Source organism: Protopterus annectens, chromosome 9.part0 (genome assembly GCF_019279795.1).
Source record: "Protopterus annectens isolate FY-2018-M chromosome 9.part0, PAN1.0, whole genome shotgun sequence".
NCBI lineage: Eukaryota > Metazoa > Chordata > Ceratodontiformes > Protopteridae > Protopterus > Protopterus annectens.
The window spans coordinates 1848276910-1848297282 of NC_056743.1; the positions used below are offsets into that span (position 1 = coordinate 1848276910).

The 20373-nt window shown below is 36.7% G+C and overlaps 1 protein-coding gene across 2 annotated transcripts in view; it reads right to left on the minus strand.

The window, feature by feature from the left end:
- Window positions 1–4779: 4779 nt before the first annotated feature.
- The window catches only part of LOC122812295 (signal-regulatory protein beta-1-like), a 233491-nt gene continuing 217897 nt past the window's right edge, over window positions 4780–20373 (minus strand). For both annotated transcript variants that reach the window (XM_044084702.1, XM_044084700.1), the window contains exon 4: window positions 4780–6159. In XM_044084702.1, coding sequence (XP_043940637.1) covers window positions 6141–6159 — 19 coding nt within the window. In that variant the 3' untranslated portion in view covers window positions 4780–6140. The remainder of the gene's footprint in view (window positions 6160–20373) is intronic.

Sequence of the window (20373 nt, forward strand, 5' to 3'; positions counted from 1 at the left end):
TGCACTGATATCCAGCACATCTGGGACCCAACCTGGTAGTACTGCCTCTGCAAATCCTTCACTACCTGGGTCCTCCACATCAGGTAGCATTACTCCAGCAGCTGGTGCAGAAGTTGTGATTTTGACACCTTCCAGGAGATGTCAGGCATGGTGCGTGAGGTAGTAGAAATCACCATTGATGCACACCTCAGCTGTATGGAAAAAATGCTTGCTAAAATGCTGGGCAAAAGAAAATGTCAAGCAATTCAACAGCAAGCTGAGGAGGGGGACAACGATGACAGTTCTGAGGATGAGGACTAGATTCTCATTGTCCCCATGTTTGATGGAAATGAGCATCTGATGTTCTTTCCCTATCCCCAATCATGATGTCCCCCAACTTGTTGTTTCCCTCACTGTCCCTATATCATGTCTTGTTTGTCCTGTTTGTCTTCACCTGCTTCCTCACCTACCCTATTTACCTGACACAGAAAGACCTACATCCCTTACTCAACATTCCACTCTTACTGAAAAAAAAAAAACTAAAAAATAGGCATATGTCCCCCCTCACACAAAAAAAAAATGTCCATACATATCTCTCCACTTCACACATGTGTCTTCTTGACACACTTGATTTCGTCCAGTTGGCTATACAACATGATTGTATTGTTGTCATCCCTCTTTGTTGAGTTGACAGTCCAAACTCAGCCAATGATCTATACATATTAATTTTACACTGTTGAAGAAGTGGTTCTTTCCTAATTCCCTCCTGCACATTCCTATATTGATTTTTCTTTGTTGTTACCCCCTACTTGCTTCCCATTTACCAGTTTTCTATCAGCCCCATTTTCACACCTATAATCTGGTCAAAAAATAAAATCACACAAAACACATAAATAATAAATGCTCACTGAAGCCCTTCACTTTTTGTCCCACGTGTTTGCATGGCATTTTGCATTGCACACCAATCCTCAGCAATCGTGAATGGCTCTTTTTGTCCAATGGCATGGGGCAGTTACCTCCGCACAATGCTGCTTAAACCCACTGCACTAAGCAAACACACAGGTAAATTAGAATAAAGGCACTTGTATTAAAAATTAATTTAAATAAATATTTTATTTAGTTTGTATCATATGTGTACTGTTGACATAAATCACTTGAGTACTGTTTGTATTCATACAGTATTTCATTGTAGTCATTCCTCCTCACATTTCAAATGACACATTTACTTATTTAATTACATTATGAATACATATTTAGAAATATTACATAAAGTTGGATTTGAAGCCTGTATCATCTGGGCTCAAAACAAAAGCTCAGCGCTCTTAAACCTGTTGCCACAAAAGCAGCTAACCAGCAGGTGTGTTTCTTGCATTCAGTATTATTGAAAGTGCTGATTGCTGTGCCTCTTCACTTAGCATGTTTGTATGATGGAAAGCAAACCAAGAAAACTGTTATAACTTTTATTAAATGAAGCAAATCCATTTCATTTAGGCCTCCCAACATCTTCTCTCAAACATCCAGTGATGATGTCATTCACTATAAATTATCCAGCAGCATTGTAAAAGTCAGCCTTGTGCTGTGGTGCTTGCATTAAATACTGAGCTCTCTAGCTGGAGTCCTTAGTTAAGTTGGGGTTCTACTCTCACTGTGTTCAACATGTGTGCATTTGTGTTCATTTGGTTGACATTTAAGAGACCATTTTAGAGTAACATGTGAGGCACTCCTACTGTCATTTTCTTCCCAATTGATGCTGCTTATATCATCAACTATAAAGTGTTGCCTGCCATTGCAAATGCCAGACCTGTGAGGTGATGCTTGCATTAAGAACTGTGGTCTGTATATTGTTAGGTAGCAGTTCTACTCCCATTGTGTTCAACTGGTGTGTTTGTTTGTGTTCACTTGGTTGACATTCAGGAGACCATTGTATACCACATATGACACACTCCTACTACCATCTTCTTCTCAACAGACTCTGCTGATATCATCAGCTATAAAGTGCTGTCTGATACTATAAAAGCCAGGCTTGTGATAGGGACCTTATATTAAGTACTGTGGTCTGTACATCATTAGGTAGGGGTTCTATTCTTACTGCAGTCAATTGCTGAGTGTGTGTGTCAGTGTTCACATGGTTAACATTTGAGAGACTATTTTGCACCAGCGCATGAGACACTGCTATTGCTATCTTCTTCTCACCAGACACTGTTGAAGTGTTGGACACTATTAAAGCCACACTTGTGATGTACTTAGGGTTTCTTCTCTTACTGCAGTCAACTGGTTTATGTATGCATTCAACAATCTGTACGAAGACAATTTTAGAATGACATGTGAGTCCACAGCAATGTCAGACACTCTTCAATACACCTCCTGGTAACATACAGTGATGATGTCATCCTGTATAATATGCACTCTGACAGTTTTCTAGACAAATGTGTGCTGTGGCAGTAACATTAAGTAATGCGTTCTCAAGCTACTTTACCTAGATATATAGGGATTCTAATCTGACTGGTGGAAATTTGAGTGTGTATACATCCAAATATAACTTTTGAGACAATTCTACACATAGATGTGACTCCACATCTATGTCAGATACTCCTGCCAACATGTTGTGTGGAGTTTATCTTCTATACCTACAGAGGAGTAATGTTCAAATCAAACCCAGTCTATTGCTGTGTTTGTGGTTGGTGTTACATTATGACTATTGTGTGGTCTTTTGAATCTCTGATCATTTCACTACCACTTAGGAGAATATTTAATGTAGCCACATGCACCCCCCATCCCCTTTTTTCCTCTGTCCACATGACATATTTCCTGCAGAGGAGTGAAGGATGTCCTCATGGCAAATATGCACACACACACACACACACACACACACACACACACACACACACACACACACACACACACACACACACACACACACACACACACACACACATCATGAAGTAGAGCCATCACCAGACTACTGGATGTGTGATTGCTAATTCTGTCATGGTGTGGTGCACATATCCCATATGGACAGTGGCAGCATGTAATGCAATCCAACAAATACACTCATACAATAGTCTTACCATCTTCCATCATATAGACTTAGGGAGTTTCTTTTAAATGGTATTGGAGGAGTGGCAGGCAATATCTGTATGTATATAAAGTATTTTGTTGCATATGCTACTAAAGTTCATATTGAATAATAATAAGCATGCTTGTATCTTTTTAAGTAGAAGATGTACATGATTTTTGTTGATCAGGAGTATGTCATGGAGAATCAGGGTTTGTGTGAATGCCACTGGTAAATTTCATTTTTGACATTAAGTGCTTGTTGGAAGGGAGATGACTGTATTTGAATTTATTTGTATGCCATGTTTTGTTAGCAAGGCATTGGTGTTTACATAAATGTGTTTATGAATATCAGTGTGTATGATACAGTCTATTTACTGAAACTTTTAACTCATTTAAGCTAAGTGCTTTCCCAGATGCCACACTTGAACAGATCCCCAGGGCCTTAATACTTTATTTTTAACATATCTCCACCTTAGCAATTATAGCTATGGTTTTCAGGATACGTAGGTGTTTGTGTGTAGATTTATACACATGTTCATTAATATTCTGATATGTTTTTTGCACACAAACCTGATGAAGTATTTATTTGGTATGAAAGCAATTTGTTAAATGTGTTTCAGTTTATAAGTTACTAATATTTATTCTGATAGATGTCTAGTGTTAAATCTTTTTGTTAGTTAATTAGTCATTTTGTTAGTGAGTTGGTTTCTTATTTAATAACATTTTTGTATTAGTAGGTTAGTCTTAATAAACTGTTCTTATATTATATATTTTAATTTGTCCCTAGTTTTTTGTTTTCAATTCTAAGGTAGTACAGTGTAAGTTTACACTATTGTGTTAACGGAGACTTAAAGGAATATGTTAAATGCTTTCAGTTCTCTTAAAACAATCACCCTCTGTAACTACTCCCTTGTTCCATATAACCCGATTATATATAAATTAATGAATGCCTTTAATGTTTTTCATTATACTCAACTATGATCAATTGTTTGTGTGTTTCAGTAAAGGGTATTCCATTCTTAACTCAGCTGTGGACTACCTACTATTTTATTTTATTATTTTGTAATACATATTTTAAAGTTCAATTTTTATTAGTGAATTAGGTGCATAACATATTTCAAGGTGTGAACTTCATGCACTCCACACTGCAAACTTTTTGCTTGGTTTGTTTTTGACCCAGTATAGGTCACATGCTGAGTTTTCTGAGACATCCAGGGATACCAATGATTTTTTTTTTATCTTTCAACTAAATACTCACTCAATGTAATTAAAATTATAATTCCCCCTAAAAAATAACTGCATTCTTAGATCTGCCAAGCAAACTGGTTACTAGTTGGAGTTGTATGTTACTGAAATTCCAAAGGCCACCATTGATCTATAGAATATATCTGAAATATCATGGTAGTGATGTGATGAAAGGGAGGCTGGATTTTCTAGAGTTTGGTACATGTTTCAAGACCTGTATCCTAATACCAGTATTGAACGGGCCAAGTCCTATAGCTTACATGGAAAACAATGCATGCCATGCCATTATTGTCAACATCAAATGAAGAAATTATGTACAAAAAAAAAAAAAAAACAGTTTTGTGCAGTTAAGTCTGCAACTACCAAATGGCACTAAATCAGCCACTCCACTTGCAAATCTGATGAGTGCCAAGGCTAACAATGCCAGCTGCTGATAAAGTTATTGGTTATCGATTTTAATTATTATAATATTTAATCTCAGGAAACTAACATACTTGAGTAGTTTGATAGTTTTATTGCTAAAGCAACAACTTTTTTAATCAGAGCAGCATAATGCTCAACACATAATAGGAACACTGGTAGCAATTACAGCTGGGAAGACATTATTTAGTAGCTAAATATAACATCATCATGTCATGTTTATGTTCTGACAACATTCCAAATATTATTCATACAATTCTTAATATCCCTCATCAAATTCACTAGGATACAACTTATCTTAAAATATAACAAGCATCTTTAATGAAACTATGGAAATAGCCTTAGCAGAATTCCTATCATAAGGCTGAACCAAAATACTGAAGGCTGAATCCTGAAACTCAAAGTAGATGTAATTCAAAACTGTAAAATAATGCTGGATGTAGATATGCAATCACAGCTCTTAACCTTCCATCTCCAAACTGAAGAACACAACCTCTTATAATGTGGGACAAATAGTCAAAATGTGGTTCACTTGCTAACAGTTTCCTAACAACTTCAGTTAGGAAGCTCACAGGATGGTTAAAATCTATTATTTTCTACTTTTTAATTTAATAAAATAATATGATTCAGTACTTACCATGGATGTAAGTTAAAAAATCAAGACACTGAATGTATGACAGATGCTTTCAGTGTGCATCAATGAGGCACATGTTCTTTTTAAAATGTAAAATGAGGAATGTTCCTTGCTATGAGGTACACTTGAGAGGTGTTCATGCACAGCCTTTTAGCCAAGATACCTTGCTGCCGCTGTATGCTGCTTCTTGTCTGGAAATTGTAGCTTTACAAATATGGAACTAGCACGTATTTTTATACATCAAATTATGTAAACTACATGGATTGATTCAACAATTTTAATTTAGTTTTAGTTTTAAGCTATACATTTGTTAGCCAGGTCATTCAACTGGCACTAGGACCCTCTTCTGCAATGTGCAAGGCAAGTTCCTCTAATATTTGGGTCACTAATCATTCCAAGATCATTTGAGTCACAACTAGGGCTTCATCTCTCTGAATATGAAATAAATACAGTGTGACTATAGGTATCAACACTACTTTTTTCTTATACAAAATATTGTCACAGCACAAATGGATAGATGTCTAATCCTCCTTGTCATATTTATAAACAGAGAGACATTTGGTTAGGCATTGAAACACTAAAAAATCATTAGCATAAATGTGTTTAATTTAATTTTATGATTAGTTGTCAATATCACTTTTCAGTTGAACAAATTAACTACTTTTGATATCCTTTTTTTTTACTTAAATAGCATGTATGCAAAGAAGTTAAGGAATACAGCCAAATGCCAGTTTCATTGTGCCTCTTTCATCTTGAATTCATACTTTCTCCTTCCCCACTGGTCACTTTTCACATCTCTTGCAGTTTACTTTTTCTGACCTTTTCTGTGCATAAAAGAAAAAAAAACAAAAAAACAAGAGTTTTATAGACTTTTTGGTAAATGACAGAAGAAGTAAATCTCTATGCGTGTGTGTGTGTGTATATATATATATATATATATATATATATATATATATATATATATATATGTATATATATATATATATATATATATATATATATATATATATATATATATATATATATATATATATATATATATATATATATATTCTGAATGTATGCATTATGTATATGTTATATACTTAGGTATAGTAGGAAAATGTTTATCATAATCTGAATTAGCATTAATTCTCTGAGCAGCACTCACACAGATATATTCACTTTTATTGTTTTAAATTAATTTTTTAATTAAAAAGTTTGGCTAAATAACTTCAGCATCAGCAGCAACACTTGTCTTCAACTGCAAAGTCAAAGATGAATAACCAGTCAGATCTGAAATGATTTATATTAAAAAAAAGAAATGATGCAGAAGATCCATTTAACAAAAATATTTGCTTGTGATATAAACTCCCAAAGAAACTTCAACGGGCTGATGTCTGTGAAATAAAATGATGTATTCCAAAATCTTATTTGTATATACAGATGTCTTAAAAGTCATAGAAACTAAAATCTCTGATAACCATCAGCCTTTTCTAATATAATGTTAACAGCTCTTTAAGAACATGAATGACAAATTACAAGAAGAAAACATTAAAACACAAGTTCTTGATCAACAAATGAATTTATGATTGATGAACTAGTATTCAGTAGAACAGAGTATACAAATAATATCAGAATTTATAGGCTGAATGAGGAGACTGAATTATCTATTACCTGTGACTCTGCTACAACATGGATCTCAAAGATGCTGATTTTTACTACAAGGGTTTCATATAGGTATAAGTGAAAGTACACAAATTACTTGATACACCACTTGCTTTACCAGTTCATCAGCTATGATTAATCACTGTTACTGTTGTACCTTAAGACAAGATGTTAGAGAGAGAGAGTCATGGGTCAAATACAAATTTGCTGTAAGACTGTTAGAGGTGAAAGTTGCAAACCCATGTTCCAGAATGGGTGATATTGTACTGTAGTATCTCCAATATGCGCAGTAACAAACCCTGTACACAGTGTAGCAATTCTCTCTTACATTTACACTTGCAATGCAACTGATATACATTCTGGTCTTGTCAGGCAACCACTTTACCTCTTCTTCATCAAAAATGGCCATCAATTCTGTCCTATTACATACCTCTCCTTAATCTAAAATAATGGAACTCCTTCCTGACTTTTGCTATTACAAATATGAGGGCAGGATGGCTTCACATGTTCATATAGCACAGGAAGAGATAACTCAGCAGTACTAATTAATAGTGTCTGTGGCATGCTTTTTAATTTTTTGCAAAATGCATGTTACTTTGTATTGCTGCTTGCTAATTCCTATTGTGCCAGCTTCTCAGGTTTATAGTCCTAATGTAATGCAAAATACTGTTGGGTTCTGTGTGTACACTCATTTAATATTTGTAAGGTATATTATTTATTTTGGCAGGAGAAATACTATAAATTATAAATATTAAATTAGCACATGCACGCAAGACTCAACAGTTTGTCCATCAATGGTAATATGCTCACATAAGCTATCCTTCAAGCAGGGAGCACCCAAACTTGAGTGAACTTCCATTGTGGGTACTACACCACATTATAACCACAGAATGAGGTGACCATAGTTTTATTTGCTGTCTTCAATAAAGGTACTTAGTGCTGAGAAAACAGAAGGCAATGTTAGGTAAATTTTGTGTATGAGAGTGATGTGGGAGGATTTGGGGTAAACTGTGGACACAGAAAGACATCATAAAACATTTTTAATAAATACTAACCCAGATTCAATAAAGGCTACAATGGCTGCTAACACAGCATGTGTCCTGTGGAGCTACATGTACACAATAGCATACAGTTTTGTATTCAGTAAAAATGGCTCTACATGTAAGCATGGTAAACATTGTGGCATACCAATTACAGCATAAGCAGCTGCATTGTATGCTAATAAACCAATCCAAGATGGATGAGCTATTCAAAAAGCTTTAAAGCAATTGTGTAGACTCAGTGGAAGTTTTCCCTGTGAATTCCAAAACCTATTGGAATACAGCCACAGAAGGTACTGTAAACAGAAACACTGTTAGGATCTACAGTTGCTGTTATACATATGTATGTGCCACAGGGACAAATCTATGCTGCTGCTGCTGCAAATAGACCCTGGCCAAGAAGGAGAAGGGTATTTGAACCCCCTGTTATCTTACCATAGTCTGCTTAATGTGGAAATTGTAGACTGCTACAGGGTAGACAGAGACACACTACAGAAACTCTGCAATCGCTGTCATCCACAGGAACCTTTCAGACTGAGCATATGCTGAGAATATCATGGGCATCATCATCCAGGATCGTGAATCAATTCCTGAATGCTATAATACAACATGCCACTGATGATATACAATTTTCCCCATACATACAGGGAAATAGCAGGATGACCACACAATTGCAAGAGCAAAACACCTGAAACCCAACTGGTGATGTGGAAACACACAAATAGTATTCGGCCCCCCCACCTCCAAAACAACAGGAAAATGACAGTTTATAGAATCCAAGGAATAACACATAATTCACCTGTTATGAATGCTTCCCAAGCAATTGTCAGAAAATATGTACTCATGTACAACTCAAAAGTAAATTGTATATGATTGCCTGGCACTTCTCATTGTGCCCAGCTATTCCCTGGTGATGTCTATGGGCCATCTTAGAAGCATTACACCCCTGTGTCATTGACAATATACTACTTTACATTGCCATGGAATAAGAAAGAAAAGACTGTAAGGTAACCAGTTTTAACAATAACACTTGTAATAACAGCAAATAAGGCTGCATATCTGTGAAAATCAATGCACGGCAAAAATTCTTATGCCAAGAGTGAAGTATAATAAATGCATACAGATAACAGTTTAATCCAGTGATGCATATAAATAACAGTTTTCTTCATAACATATGAACAAATCTAGCATCTACATGAAAAATACAGGCATATTTTAGCAACATCAGAAACCTTCTGTGCAGATAAAGCTAAAGGAATAGCAATACCCCTGTGTTCTACAAATATATAAGTCTTTTCACCTTCAAGGTCCTTTGCTACATGGTTACCTTGTTATGGTATAGACGCATGGCTCTGAGCACAGTCAAGATGCAAATAAATAAGATGTGAAATCAATATAATTCCTGAATCCCAAACTTTTGGCTCTGTGTAGCAGATGTAAACATGGTGTAGGCACTACCTCAGTGTTGCTAATGGAGTGCAACTGTGAATGTTTAGTGGAAGGGAGAAGGATTACACAACAATTCAGACTCCCTTACCTGCAATGGCTGTGTCAGCTAGGATACACTTGCAAAGTATATAAATAATTGTATCACGGTTTTAAATGAAAGTGAGTGGCACACATTTCATTGTTTCTGTTCAGTAATATCCAGACCTCCCCTGTCTTTGTTGAAAATTGTATATTGTCATTTAATATTCTCATACAGTTTAAGGACAATTATGCAAACAGCCTTGCAGACTGCATGTGTCAGATTACTGCTCAGATAAGAAAAGAATGAACAGCATGCTAAGACAAGACAGAGCTGCATTTCTGCAAACAATAGTCATAAATGGTTATGTGAGCACGCATTCTACTGCGTCTGAAATGAACATGTGCAAACAAACAGAACTGTGCAAGTATCATATGTCTTATTTATTTATTTTCAGTTTGATGGAAGGGAGGTCCACTGGGCTCAGGGAGCCCGTTTTCAGTGGAGGCCTGGGGAGAAAAGCTCCAAATTACATAGTTTAGTTACAAAAAATGTCCGCATTACATATTTTAGTTACAAATACAATTGTAGTAAAGACATGATTACAATTTCATTTCATGCAAGAGAAACAGGCATAAAATCTTTGGTTACATAGTCCAATTTTGTTATTTACAATATGTATATTTATGTTAGGTTAGCTTGAAGTCAGAGTTAGTCAGGAGTTTAAGGGGTGGAATGATTATTAGGTAAGGGGGGGAGAGTGCAGTTGCATTTTATGTTAGAGGAAATATAGGAATGTAGCTGAGTTTTAAAGTTTTTAAAGTTTTTGCAAGTCCTTAGAAAAGAATGAAGATAATTCCATTTTTAGCTAAGGAAAAGGATAGCAGAAGCTGACCAGCAGGATGATTGGGTTTGTGGACAGAGATTAGGGTTAGTGAGTTGATCTGAGAGTTCTGTGAGGAGTATAAGGTTGAAGGATGTTGGTTAGTGCAGAGCACTTAGTAGGTTGAAACATTAGTCTGTGGGCTGTGGTGATTTGGAAATAATCTAGACGGTTGGAGAGCTCAAGCCAATTTAACAAATGAAGGGAAGTACAATGATGGGAGGAGGATTTGGCTTTGGTTGCAAATTTGGAAATCTTATTATAACAGATTTCCAATTTGGAGGAGAGAGAGGCAGATACATTTGTTAGTAGAGGAGCACCATACATTAGTGACGGGAGAAGATAGGTAGTGGCTAGAGTTTGTCTGGTGGAAGGAGAGAGGAAGTGGATATTTCTGCATAGCAAACCAAGTTTTATATGGGTTTTTTAATGTTTTGCTGGATGTGAGTATCGAATTTTAGGTGTTCATCAATAGAGTCACCAAGTAGTTTGGCGAAGGGAACAACCTCTATAGTAGAGTTGTTTTAGCTAATGATTTGGAATGAGTTTTTATCAATAGGGGAAGCTTTTGAGGGAGAGAATAGAAGTATTTTGGATTTGCTGGCATTTAGCGAGAGGTAGTTTTAAAGCATCCAATTTTCAGTGGTGGAGAAAGCAATTTGTGTCACTGTTTGGAGCTCTGGAAGGTTAGAGGTGCAGCAGATTAAAGTAGAATCATCTGTATATTGTACAATTTTGGTGTTGGGTAAGGCTTTATGAAAGTTGTTTCTAAAGATGTTGAATAGCATTAGACCAAGTATGGTTCCCTGGTGTACCCCAGTGGGGGTAGGAAGAAAGGAAGAGGTGCCTTTACCCATTTTACAGCTTGAGACCTGTCTAAAAGGTAGCTGGAGAACCAGGATAAGGTATTCTGGGAGAGATTAAGATTAGAAAAATGGTTTAGGAGATGGGTATGGGAGATGGTATTGAATGCTTTGGACAGATCTAGTAGAACTGTTGATACTATTTTTCCAGAGTCGCGGGCAAGATTTATTTTGTATAAGAAGGAGATCATGGCAGTGATGGTACTATGGCCAGGTTGGAAGCTGTGTTGGTTAGGAGTGATTAATTGGTGATTGGCTAGGATTGGCTTAAGCTGAAGGTGGATGCATTTTTCTAGAAGTTTAGAGATGGGGAGAGGATAGCTATGGGGTGGATGTTTGAGATGGTATTGTTTTGCATCCTTTATGGAGAGGTAAAATAAAGGCAGCATGCCATAATTTGGGCACATACGATTTCAGCATGGATCTATTGATCAAGATGCTAATGGGGAGAGCGATACCATCTGTGGCTATTTTTAGGAAGGATGATGGGATATTGTCAGGGGAATTGGAGCATGGTTTTAGTTTAGAGAGTAATTTTTTTTATGTGGGAGGTTGAGATGGGTTTAAGCTCAAATATAGGAGGAGGATGTGTAGGGGTGAGAAAGATTGGATGGGTTGAGGGGGAGGGTTATTGTTGGGGAAGGTCTTGGTCAGTTCTGCTATGGAGTTGGTGAAGAAGGAATTGAATAGAGAGGCTATTTCAGGATCAGATTTGCTGGTGTTAGGGCAGGGGTTGCTTTTGGCACCTGGGTTGAGAAGAGAATTAATGGAATTCCAGAACTGTTTAGGTTTTTTTTGATTGATTAGACTGAAGTTTGATATAGTAAGGCTTTTTGTCTCTAATGACTTGTTTTTAAGCAAGGTTGTGTAGTTGTTTGTATTTAAGTAAAATTTCAGGCTGCTTGTAGTGATGGCATGCTTTCCAGGTTTTATCTCTTTGTAGCATAAGCTTTTTCGTGTCTTTGGTTAGCCATTAGGCGGTCTTGTCTTTTACTCTTTTTGTTCTTATTAGAGCTAGCGAGTTTAGGACATTTAAGAAGGTTGAGTTGAAAATTGTATGGCATTGTCTAGTGGAAGGTTTTTTAGGGGGTTCCAGTTAGTTTGTTTTAGGGAGTCAGAGAAAGTAGTGAGTTTAAAGTTTGTGAGGTTACGTGTGTGAATATACTGGTGTAGATGAGGAGAGGAGAGTGTAGCTCAGTGGGTGAAAGATGGGAAGTGGTCTCCTACAGGTTCAGGTGTTACGCCAGATTTTATTACTTTATTAGGATGGGATACTAGGATCCAGTCTAGTGTGGTACCAGGGGGGTTGTTTTGTTAGGCCTGGTGATGGAGTTAGTTAGTTGGGTGTAATTAAATAGATTGATGGATATGGTGGGATTAGGGTTATTGATTTTATTCCAATTGATATTTACATCTCCGAGTATATAGGTCTCTAGCTTAATATTGGTAGAGGTCCAGAGGAGAATTTCCTCAAGGGTAGTGGTGTTAGTGGGGGGGGTGTAGAGGGAAATGATACAAATGCTTTTGTGGTTATTTTATTTTAGTAGGCCTATTACTAGTTCTGCATTGTTGAATGGAGGGAAAGGACTAAGGTAGGGAGTCATGGATAGCTGGTTAGAGTAGATTAAGGCTACCCCACAACCTTTTCTGTTTAAGCGGTCATGTTTGAGGGATAGAAATCAAGGGGGGAGGATATTGGAGTCTCTAATATGTGGTTTTAGCCAGGTTTCTGAGATGGCTACAATGTCAGGTAGGTTGTGGTTTAGCCAGGTGTGAAAGTGGGCTACTTTATTTTTTAAACATTGGGCATTGATGGTGAGGAATTTGAGGTATTTATGGTTGGTTTTATTGCTACTGACAGGGAGAGTGGGAGTAGAGGCAGTATTTGGTCCAGGATTTGGGTGTATGTCTCCTGCTAAGCAGAGGTAGTTGAGGAAGGGTGGAAGTGTTTTTGATTTGGACTTTGATAGTTGTAGAAAGTAGGGTATTAATTTAGGTTTGCAGTATTTAATTGAGGGGGAGGGTTTATTCTGAAGTAGTTGAGTGGGTTGGGTTGAACTAGAGAGGCAGATATGTTGTGGAAGTGTGTTTTAGTGGTTACAGGGAAGGAGGTGGGGAGTGGGGAGGTAGAATAGGGAGGAGGGGTGGAGTTGGTTATAGGTGTAGGAGGTAGCATGGTATAAAGGGAGTAGGAATAGAATGCAGATAGATGAGGTAAGAATGGTTTGAGGTAGAAGACAAGGCATGGCAGAGGATAAATGTATAGATGGAGGAGAAAAGAAGTTATAGGGTGTTTGATGGGCAGGGAGGAGTGGTTGTGATTGACAGGTGGAGGTAGACAGGAGAGGAGCTAATGAGTGGAGATGATTGTTTGGTAGAGAGAGGGAGGGGTTTATTGAAGAAATAAATGTAGGAGTAGTGGGGGTGGGTGGAAATTGGGGGCAAGCTAGGAGAGTGGAGTGGGCCCGTAGGGCAAACAGAGCAGGAAGAACTGGAGAGAAGGTGGCTGGCAGAAACCAATCAGCCAGCTGTAGGAGAAATGTGGGACTTTACCGGAAGTACAGGAACAGCAGAGGTAAGTCTAGGCTGGAGAGTGTGAGGGGAGACAGGTAGTAAAGCAATGCACAAGTTAAAGCAGGCCAGTGGGGTAAATATGTAGAGAGAGTGGGGGATAGCTCAGGTGAGAGCAGAATAAGGATAAAAGTGATCTTTATAGAAGAAGTGGGTGAGCAGTGCTACTTAGTCGTAAAAATATATATCACGTAGCTTAGTGGGTAAGAGAGTTAAGGGACGAGTAGAAAAATAAAAACCACTGTAGGCTGCTTAGCTAGCATGGGAAAAGCGCAGACACTATGGTAGTGAACACAAGTAGCAGTTATATTTAAAATATAGCAGTACATACACTATTAAAAATATCTTGAGGGGGGCTATCTTTTTGAAGCTCCTCACAGGGCTTTAGCAGAGTTCTATAATATAAACCCTTAAAGGTTTCTTAGGCTGTAGTGGATGGAATGGAACGCAGCATGCACAGACTATTAAAAATATCTTGAGGGGTGCTATATTTTTGATGCTCCTCAGAGAGCTTTAGCAGAGTCCCATAGTAGAAATCCTTAATGTGGGGTGGAATGCAGCATGCACAGACTATTAAAAAATATCTTGAGGAGGGCTATATTTTTGATGCTCCTCAGAGAGCTTTAGCAGAGTCCCATAGTAGAAATCCTTAAAGGTTTCTTAGGCTGTAGTGGATGGGGTGGAATGCAGCATGCACAGTGGGCAAAGCCAGCAGCCTACGGCCAGAATGATCAGCGTGGAACACAGGGAATATTTAAAAATTACACCACAGCTAGCAGCATAACTATATATTTTGGATGATTTGGGACTTGCTTGTATGCACACTGATTTTCATTCATGCTGTAAAGCTGTTTCTGTGACAAAGAGAGATAAGACACCTTATACTGCATTTTCTAGGCTCACTGGTGTGAGAGCTTGATCCAGACTTATGTAAAAATTTTTCATGCGCACTAACATTTATTTTGTAAACTTTTTAATACCATTATTTACACAGCTTGTGGCTTAGCACAAACATGGGAAATGGATGAACACAGTAAGTGTTATATTACATTCTTCTTTGATAACCAATACACCAACTACACCTGTGAATCATCTGTGTGTAGCACATCTGCTAAACATGTTGATTCACACAGCATATACTACCTGTACATCATGGTTCAAGTCCCACCTTTGTCTTTTAAGGATGACACCTAATAAACAGGGCTCATAAGGCTAAACCAAGTTTAGCTTTGCTTATCATGTTTGCACAGTGCTTACCATCACACATACCTAGACAACTGGCTCACACATGATGCAGTCAGAATGTCTATGGAGTGTGAACAGGATGCAGACATTCTTGATTTCAAAAAGGGTACATTGTTGCATATTTTGCATCCCTTGCACAAACCTGCAAAGCTGGTTTGCACGGTGGTAAGCAACCTTCCCCAGCACCTACAGTTCTAGAACACTGCAGTGAGGAAGCAGACAGTAGACAATTTCAGAATGGATGCAGTATGTTGGGAACTGCAGAAACATGCTAACTGGTGCTGCATGGTAGTTAACACATGAAAGTGAATAATGAATAGGAAAATATACAAGTATTATTTAACTATTCCTGTGGCAGCAGGTATAAGTGTAAGGCTGCAATGCAGGTGGTCCTGGGTTATAAAATAGGAAATTCCAAGTATTTTTACTGTTGTTCCATTTCACTTTTTATTAAATATCACATCAAAATGTAAGCATAATTGTATATAACAATAAGTATGTAAAGTGGTGTAATTCATATAAATTCTATGTATGACTGAGGGTATACTGACTAATATGTTTCTGTAATTATAATTGTGCTATCTGACCTAGGAAGGCATTCCAACTTCAATAAGACTCACACACACGTGACTGTATAAACCAGGACCTTTTCAGCTCACACACATATATGTTTAACCACTCAATCTATCATGTGTATTCATATATATTTCATAAGCATGTCGGAGAAGCACTTAAACAGAAACTGATTATATTTTGTTGACAGACGACATATAAGCCATACTGCATAATGCTCTTCTCTTTTTCTTTTCTCTTTATTCTATAGCCAATGCAGAGATAATGGTGATGATGGCTGAGCTGATCATCTAAAGAGAGACTAAGGGAAGCAAGAGGCATGAATGCAACATATCTACCCCATTTTAACACCTTTAATCTGGTCAAAAAAGAGAAACACGCACAACACGCATAAGTTAAAAAAAATTTAAAAAAAGCAATGGACCCCTGCATTTTTGGCCTCTGTGTTTGAGTGTAGTTTAGCATTGTGCACCATTGCTAAGTGACATTGAATGGCTCTTCAGTGGTATGATTACCTCAATGCAATGCCACTTAAATGAGTTGCATTGAAGTAACACACAGTGAAATTAGAGGAAAGAATTATTTAATTGCATTATTATTACTTATTTAAAACTATTGCATACACCTAGATTCGAACCCTAGATCATCTGCTCTCCAAAAGAAATGTGCCAGTACATTTACACCTGCTGCCACAGAGTCAGCTAAACAGCACGTGTGTTTCATATACTCAGTGCTCAGAACTGTCATAATTATAACAATAAAGCTCACATTTGCTCACCACTTAACTACGCACACACATGGAAAGCAGTAGAAATGTGTATCTCACATGTGCAAACACTTTGCCATGAAGCGTATAAACCCACTACTCAGTGGTGTGCTTTGGAAAGTGCAAAATAGCATGTATTACTTATATTCTCTGTCCATTTAGTCATCATCTCATGAAAGTGCATGTCAAAACACAAATGGATGGTAACTAATAATAGCTGTTGTGAGCTTTGTGTGAGAATGGATGGCACTTTTAAAGAAAGAACACATATTTACACTACAGCAATCTATTACCTCCACCCATGCACTTCAAGTATCTCAGTACTTATTCACAGCTATACTACAGAAATAAATAACAAATGCTTTCTTATATACCATGCACATCTTTATAATGACAATACATATTAGAATTTCTAATACTTGTAGTAATGTGGACAGCTGTTTGCAATATAATGACAATACATATTAGATTTTCTAATATTTGTAGTAATGTGGACAGCTGTTTGCAAATAGCTTGCAAACCTGTCTTTTAAGGCATATTTGCACATTGGAAACACATCAGTAAATGTTACACTTTGCACACTCATCAATGTAGTAACATGAAGATATTTAATAACTTGACAGTTGTACATGGCTATCCATTTATTTCAGACAGCCCTCCCAACATCTTCTATCCAACATCCAATGGTGATGCCATCCACTATAAATTGTCCTGCAGCCTTGTAAAAGCTAGACTTATGCTGTGGAACTTAGGTTAAGTACTGAGTTCTTAATCTGTGTGCTTAGGTAAGGGATTCAATCTCACTGCAGTCATCTGGTGTGTGTGCCTGTCTAGTCAGAAATGCATAATTGTGTATCATGTAGTCATCACTATAATCCCATGAAGTACCAGTATTTTGGCAGTTGGACATGCCTACACATACATTTCATTTATGCCTCCCAACATCTTCTACCCAACATACAGTAATGATGCCATCCACTATAAATTGTTCTGCAGCCTTGTAGAAATCAGACTTGTGTCATGGTGCATGTGTCAAGGACTGAGTTTCTAATCTGTGTACTTAGGTAAGGGTTTGAATCTCAGTGTAATCAACTGGTATGTGTGTCCACGTGTCTGTCTAGTCAGAAGATCATAACTGTGTATCGTCCAGCCACCACTACAATCTCATGGAGTACCAATATTTTGAGAGATGGACATGCCTACAGATACATGTTATTTATACCCAAAAGCATGAAAAGTGAATAACCATAAACTGCACAACAAAACTTCACTTGGTGATCACTTTGAGGCCATCATACAGTAAAAAACACATACTTTATTCAGCAGCACAGCAGTTCAAAACACCTCTTTAGTAGAAAAAATTCAGGTAAGAGCTTTTGTCCGTCTAACTACAGGACTTTATCAAAACCACGGTGAATCCTGTTCTTACACTTACACTTAAATACAATCACATTCAATCAAGCACAATATTAAATAATTAAACAATTAAAACATTCTTAAAGTAAAAGTACCCTAACTATATGATGACTCAAAAAATTAAACATTAAATGTTTAAAGGTTGCAAAATTGAAAAAATAGATTATATTTACATAGTTATAAAAAATTGTTTACAACTCTTTTACAAAACCAAAGCCTTTCCATTAAAATGGGAACTAGAGACAGATGTTCATTCATACCAGGTGGGGTTGTGGCATTCAGTCTCATTTGCCATCTCAATTTACTTTTCCCAATGCTGTTTTCCCAATTACCCTTCCTAAAATCTTTACCAGTAACCTCTAAAATCCCAAAACAATACCTAGTGTGACTATCACAAAACAAGGTATGCTTATATAAATCATTATTAATATTTTTACTTCAATAGCATGGAGATGTTCGTAAATATGTTTACAGAAAACTCACTCCGTTTTTCCAATGTAAAATCCATTACATCCTTGACATATGGCCACGTAAACAAGACCCTTAGTACCACAATTCCCTCCAACCAATTCCACCTTTTGCAAGGGGTCACCTATAAAAATATTCTTCTCCAACATGATGTAAGAACAATAGTTACATGATCCACATCTCACGGTGCCCCTACCTGAAGAGTTGGTGGAAAGAGGGTTTTCCAAAAGGTACTTCATATTGTGTCCCATCTTGTAAAATAAATGAAGGCATGTTACCCAGTATCCTGTTAACTTCACTATTCCCTTCAAATATTACCCAATTCTTACTCACAATGTTCCATATCTTTTTCCCAAAGGGACTAAAAATAGTGATAATAGAATTGGAAAATTTGCCGTTACCTTCCTGTGGAGTTTTACTATCAGTAACTTGACATAACTTGACAGCTACCCCGACCCATTAAAAATTTCCATCCTTAGTTCTCAGACCCAATCCTCGGGGCATCCCCTTGCTACAGACATATGTATAAGGTTCCCTACCTCTCTCTTAAAATCTATCAATACAGAAAAATTCTCACACCCTATATCTTTTGCCCTCTCACAATATTCCTTTTTTACATAAAAGGGGTGACTACTACTGTAAGCTAAAACACTATTAGAATATGTGGGATTTATAAATACTTTACATGTAAAAACACCTCTTTCTTGATCCCTACTAAAAGTAACATCCAAATAATCTATAGTATCCTTGGATAAGAACACACATTATTAATATGTTCAAAAAACTCTTCCACTACTGTTGTATCACCTTTCCACAAGATAAAAATATCATCAAGGTAACACAGATACTTCAACCAATGGTTTTGAAACCATGAATTAAATACATATCTCTTTTTTCAGGATGCCATGACTAACTTTACATATATAGGGGCACAACTTGAGCCCATCGCTACCTCTTTTGATTGTTTAAAGAACTCATTCTCAAATGTAATAAAATTATTAAACAAAATCCTTTCCGTTACCTCCATTACAAAATTAATTAAGGTGGCATTTAACAAAGCAAATTTTATTAAAGCTTCAAGAAACAGTTCCAAACCTTTCTCATGAGGTATAGAGCCAAACAAATATATCACATCTATTGTAGAAAAAACACTAGTGTCAATGTAACATTTCTGTTGAATTCTAGAAAAGAATCCCATGAATCAGATAATACAGGAGTAATAGGGAGTAATGTATGCTTGAGTATTAAATCTATAAATACCCCTAGAGAATAAATAGAGCTATTATGTGCTGCAACTATAATCCAGAATGGTGAGTGGATGACATCTTTATGCACTTTTGGAATATCAAAAATTGTGGGAATATAGGAATACTCATTAGACAAAAAGTTAAAAAGATCTTCATTAATACTACCTTGCAATAAACTATCATCCAAAAATAATTATAGTTTCCAATGTGCAATATTGACTTCATTCCTTGACACATTCTCATATTTATTAGTGTTGTACAACAAATTAGCAATATCATTGACATAATCGTTTTTATTAACTCCCTCCTTTTTCTGGCTTCATGATTCTAATCCTATCATTTTCGCTCAAGTTCTTTAACAATGCAGCCTCACCCTTAGTCAAATTGAAATAACATTCATCGTTAGTGTGATAAGCCTGGTAGATCTCTCTTGTGCGAATGTTTTCAAAACTAGCCAGTGTAGGGTGTAATGGGTGGTTGAAAATGCTCTTCCTTCTAAATTTGTTCCTAGCAACACCTGTTTCTTATTGAAAATCCTTAAAAAAACAGCAGAAAATTCAATTTCTTAGTGTATAATTTCAACTCAATAAGGGCATTAGAAATGTCCTCATTCCTACACAGAACAAATTTGAAACCTTTTTTTAAAAAGTGATAAAAAGGTTCCTGTAATCTCCATTTCAGTATAGTTGAAAATATTGAAACCTTCAAAACTCAGCATTTTCCCTTCAAAAAATGAAATATTTTGATCACCATTAGTTACCTCTGTCAGAATCTGTTCACCCTGTTGTTTCTCCAATAATTCCTCTGATGCCTCTGGTGTTACCCCCTCTGGGTACATGTCATTTAGGCTT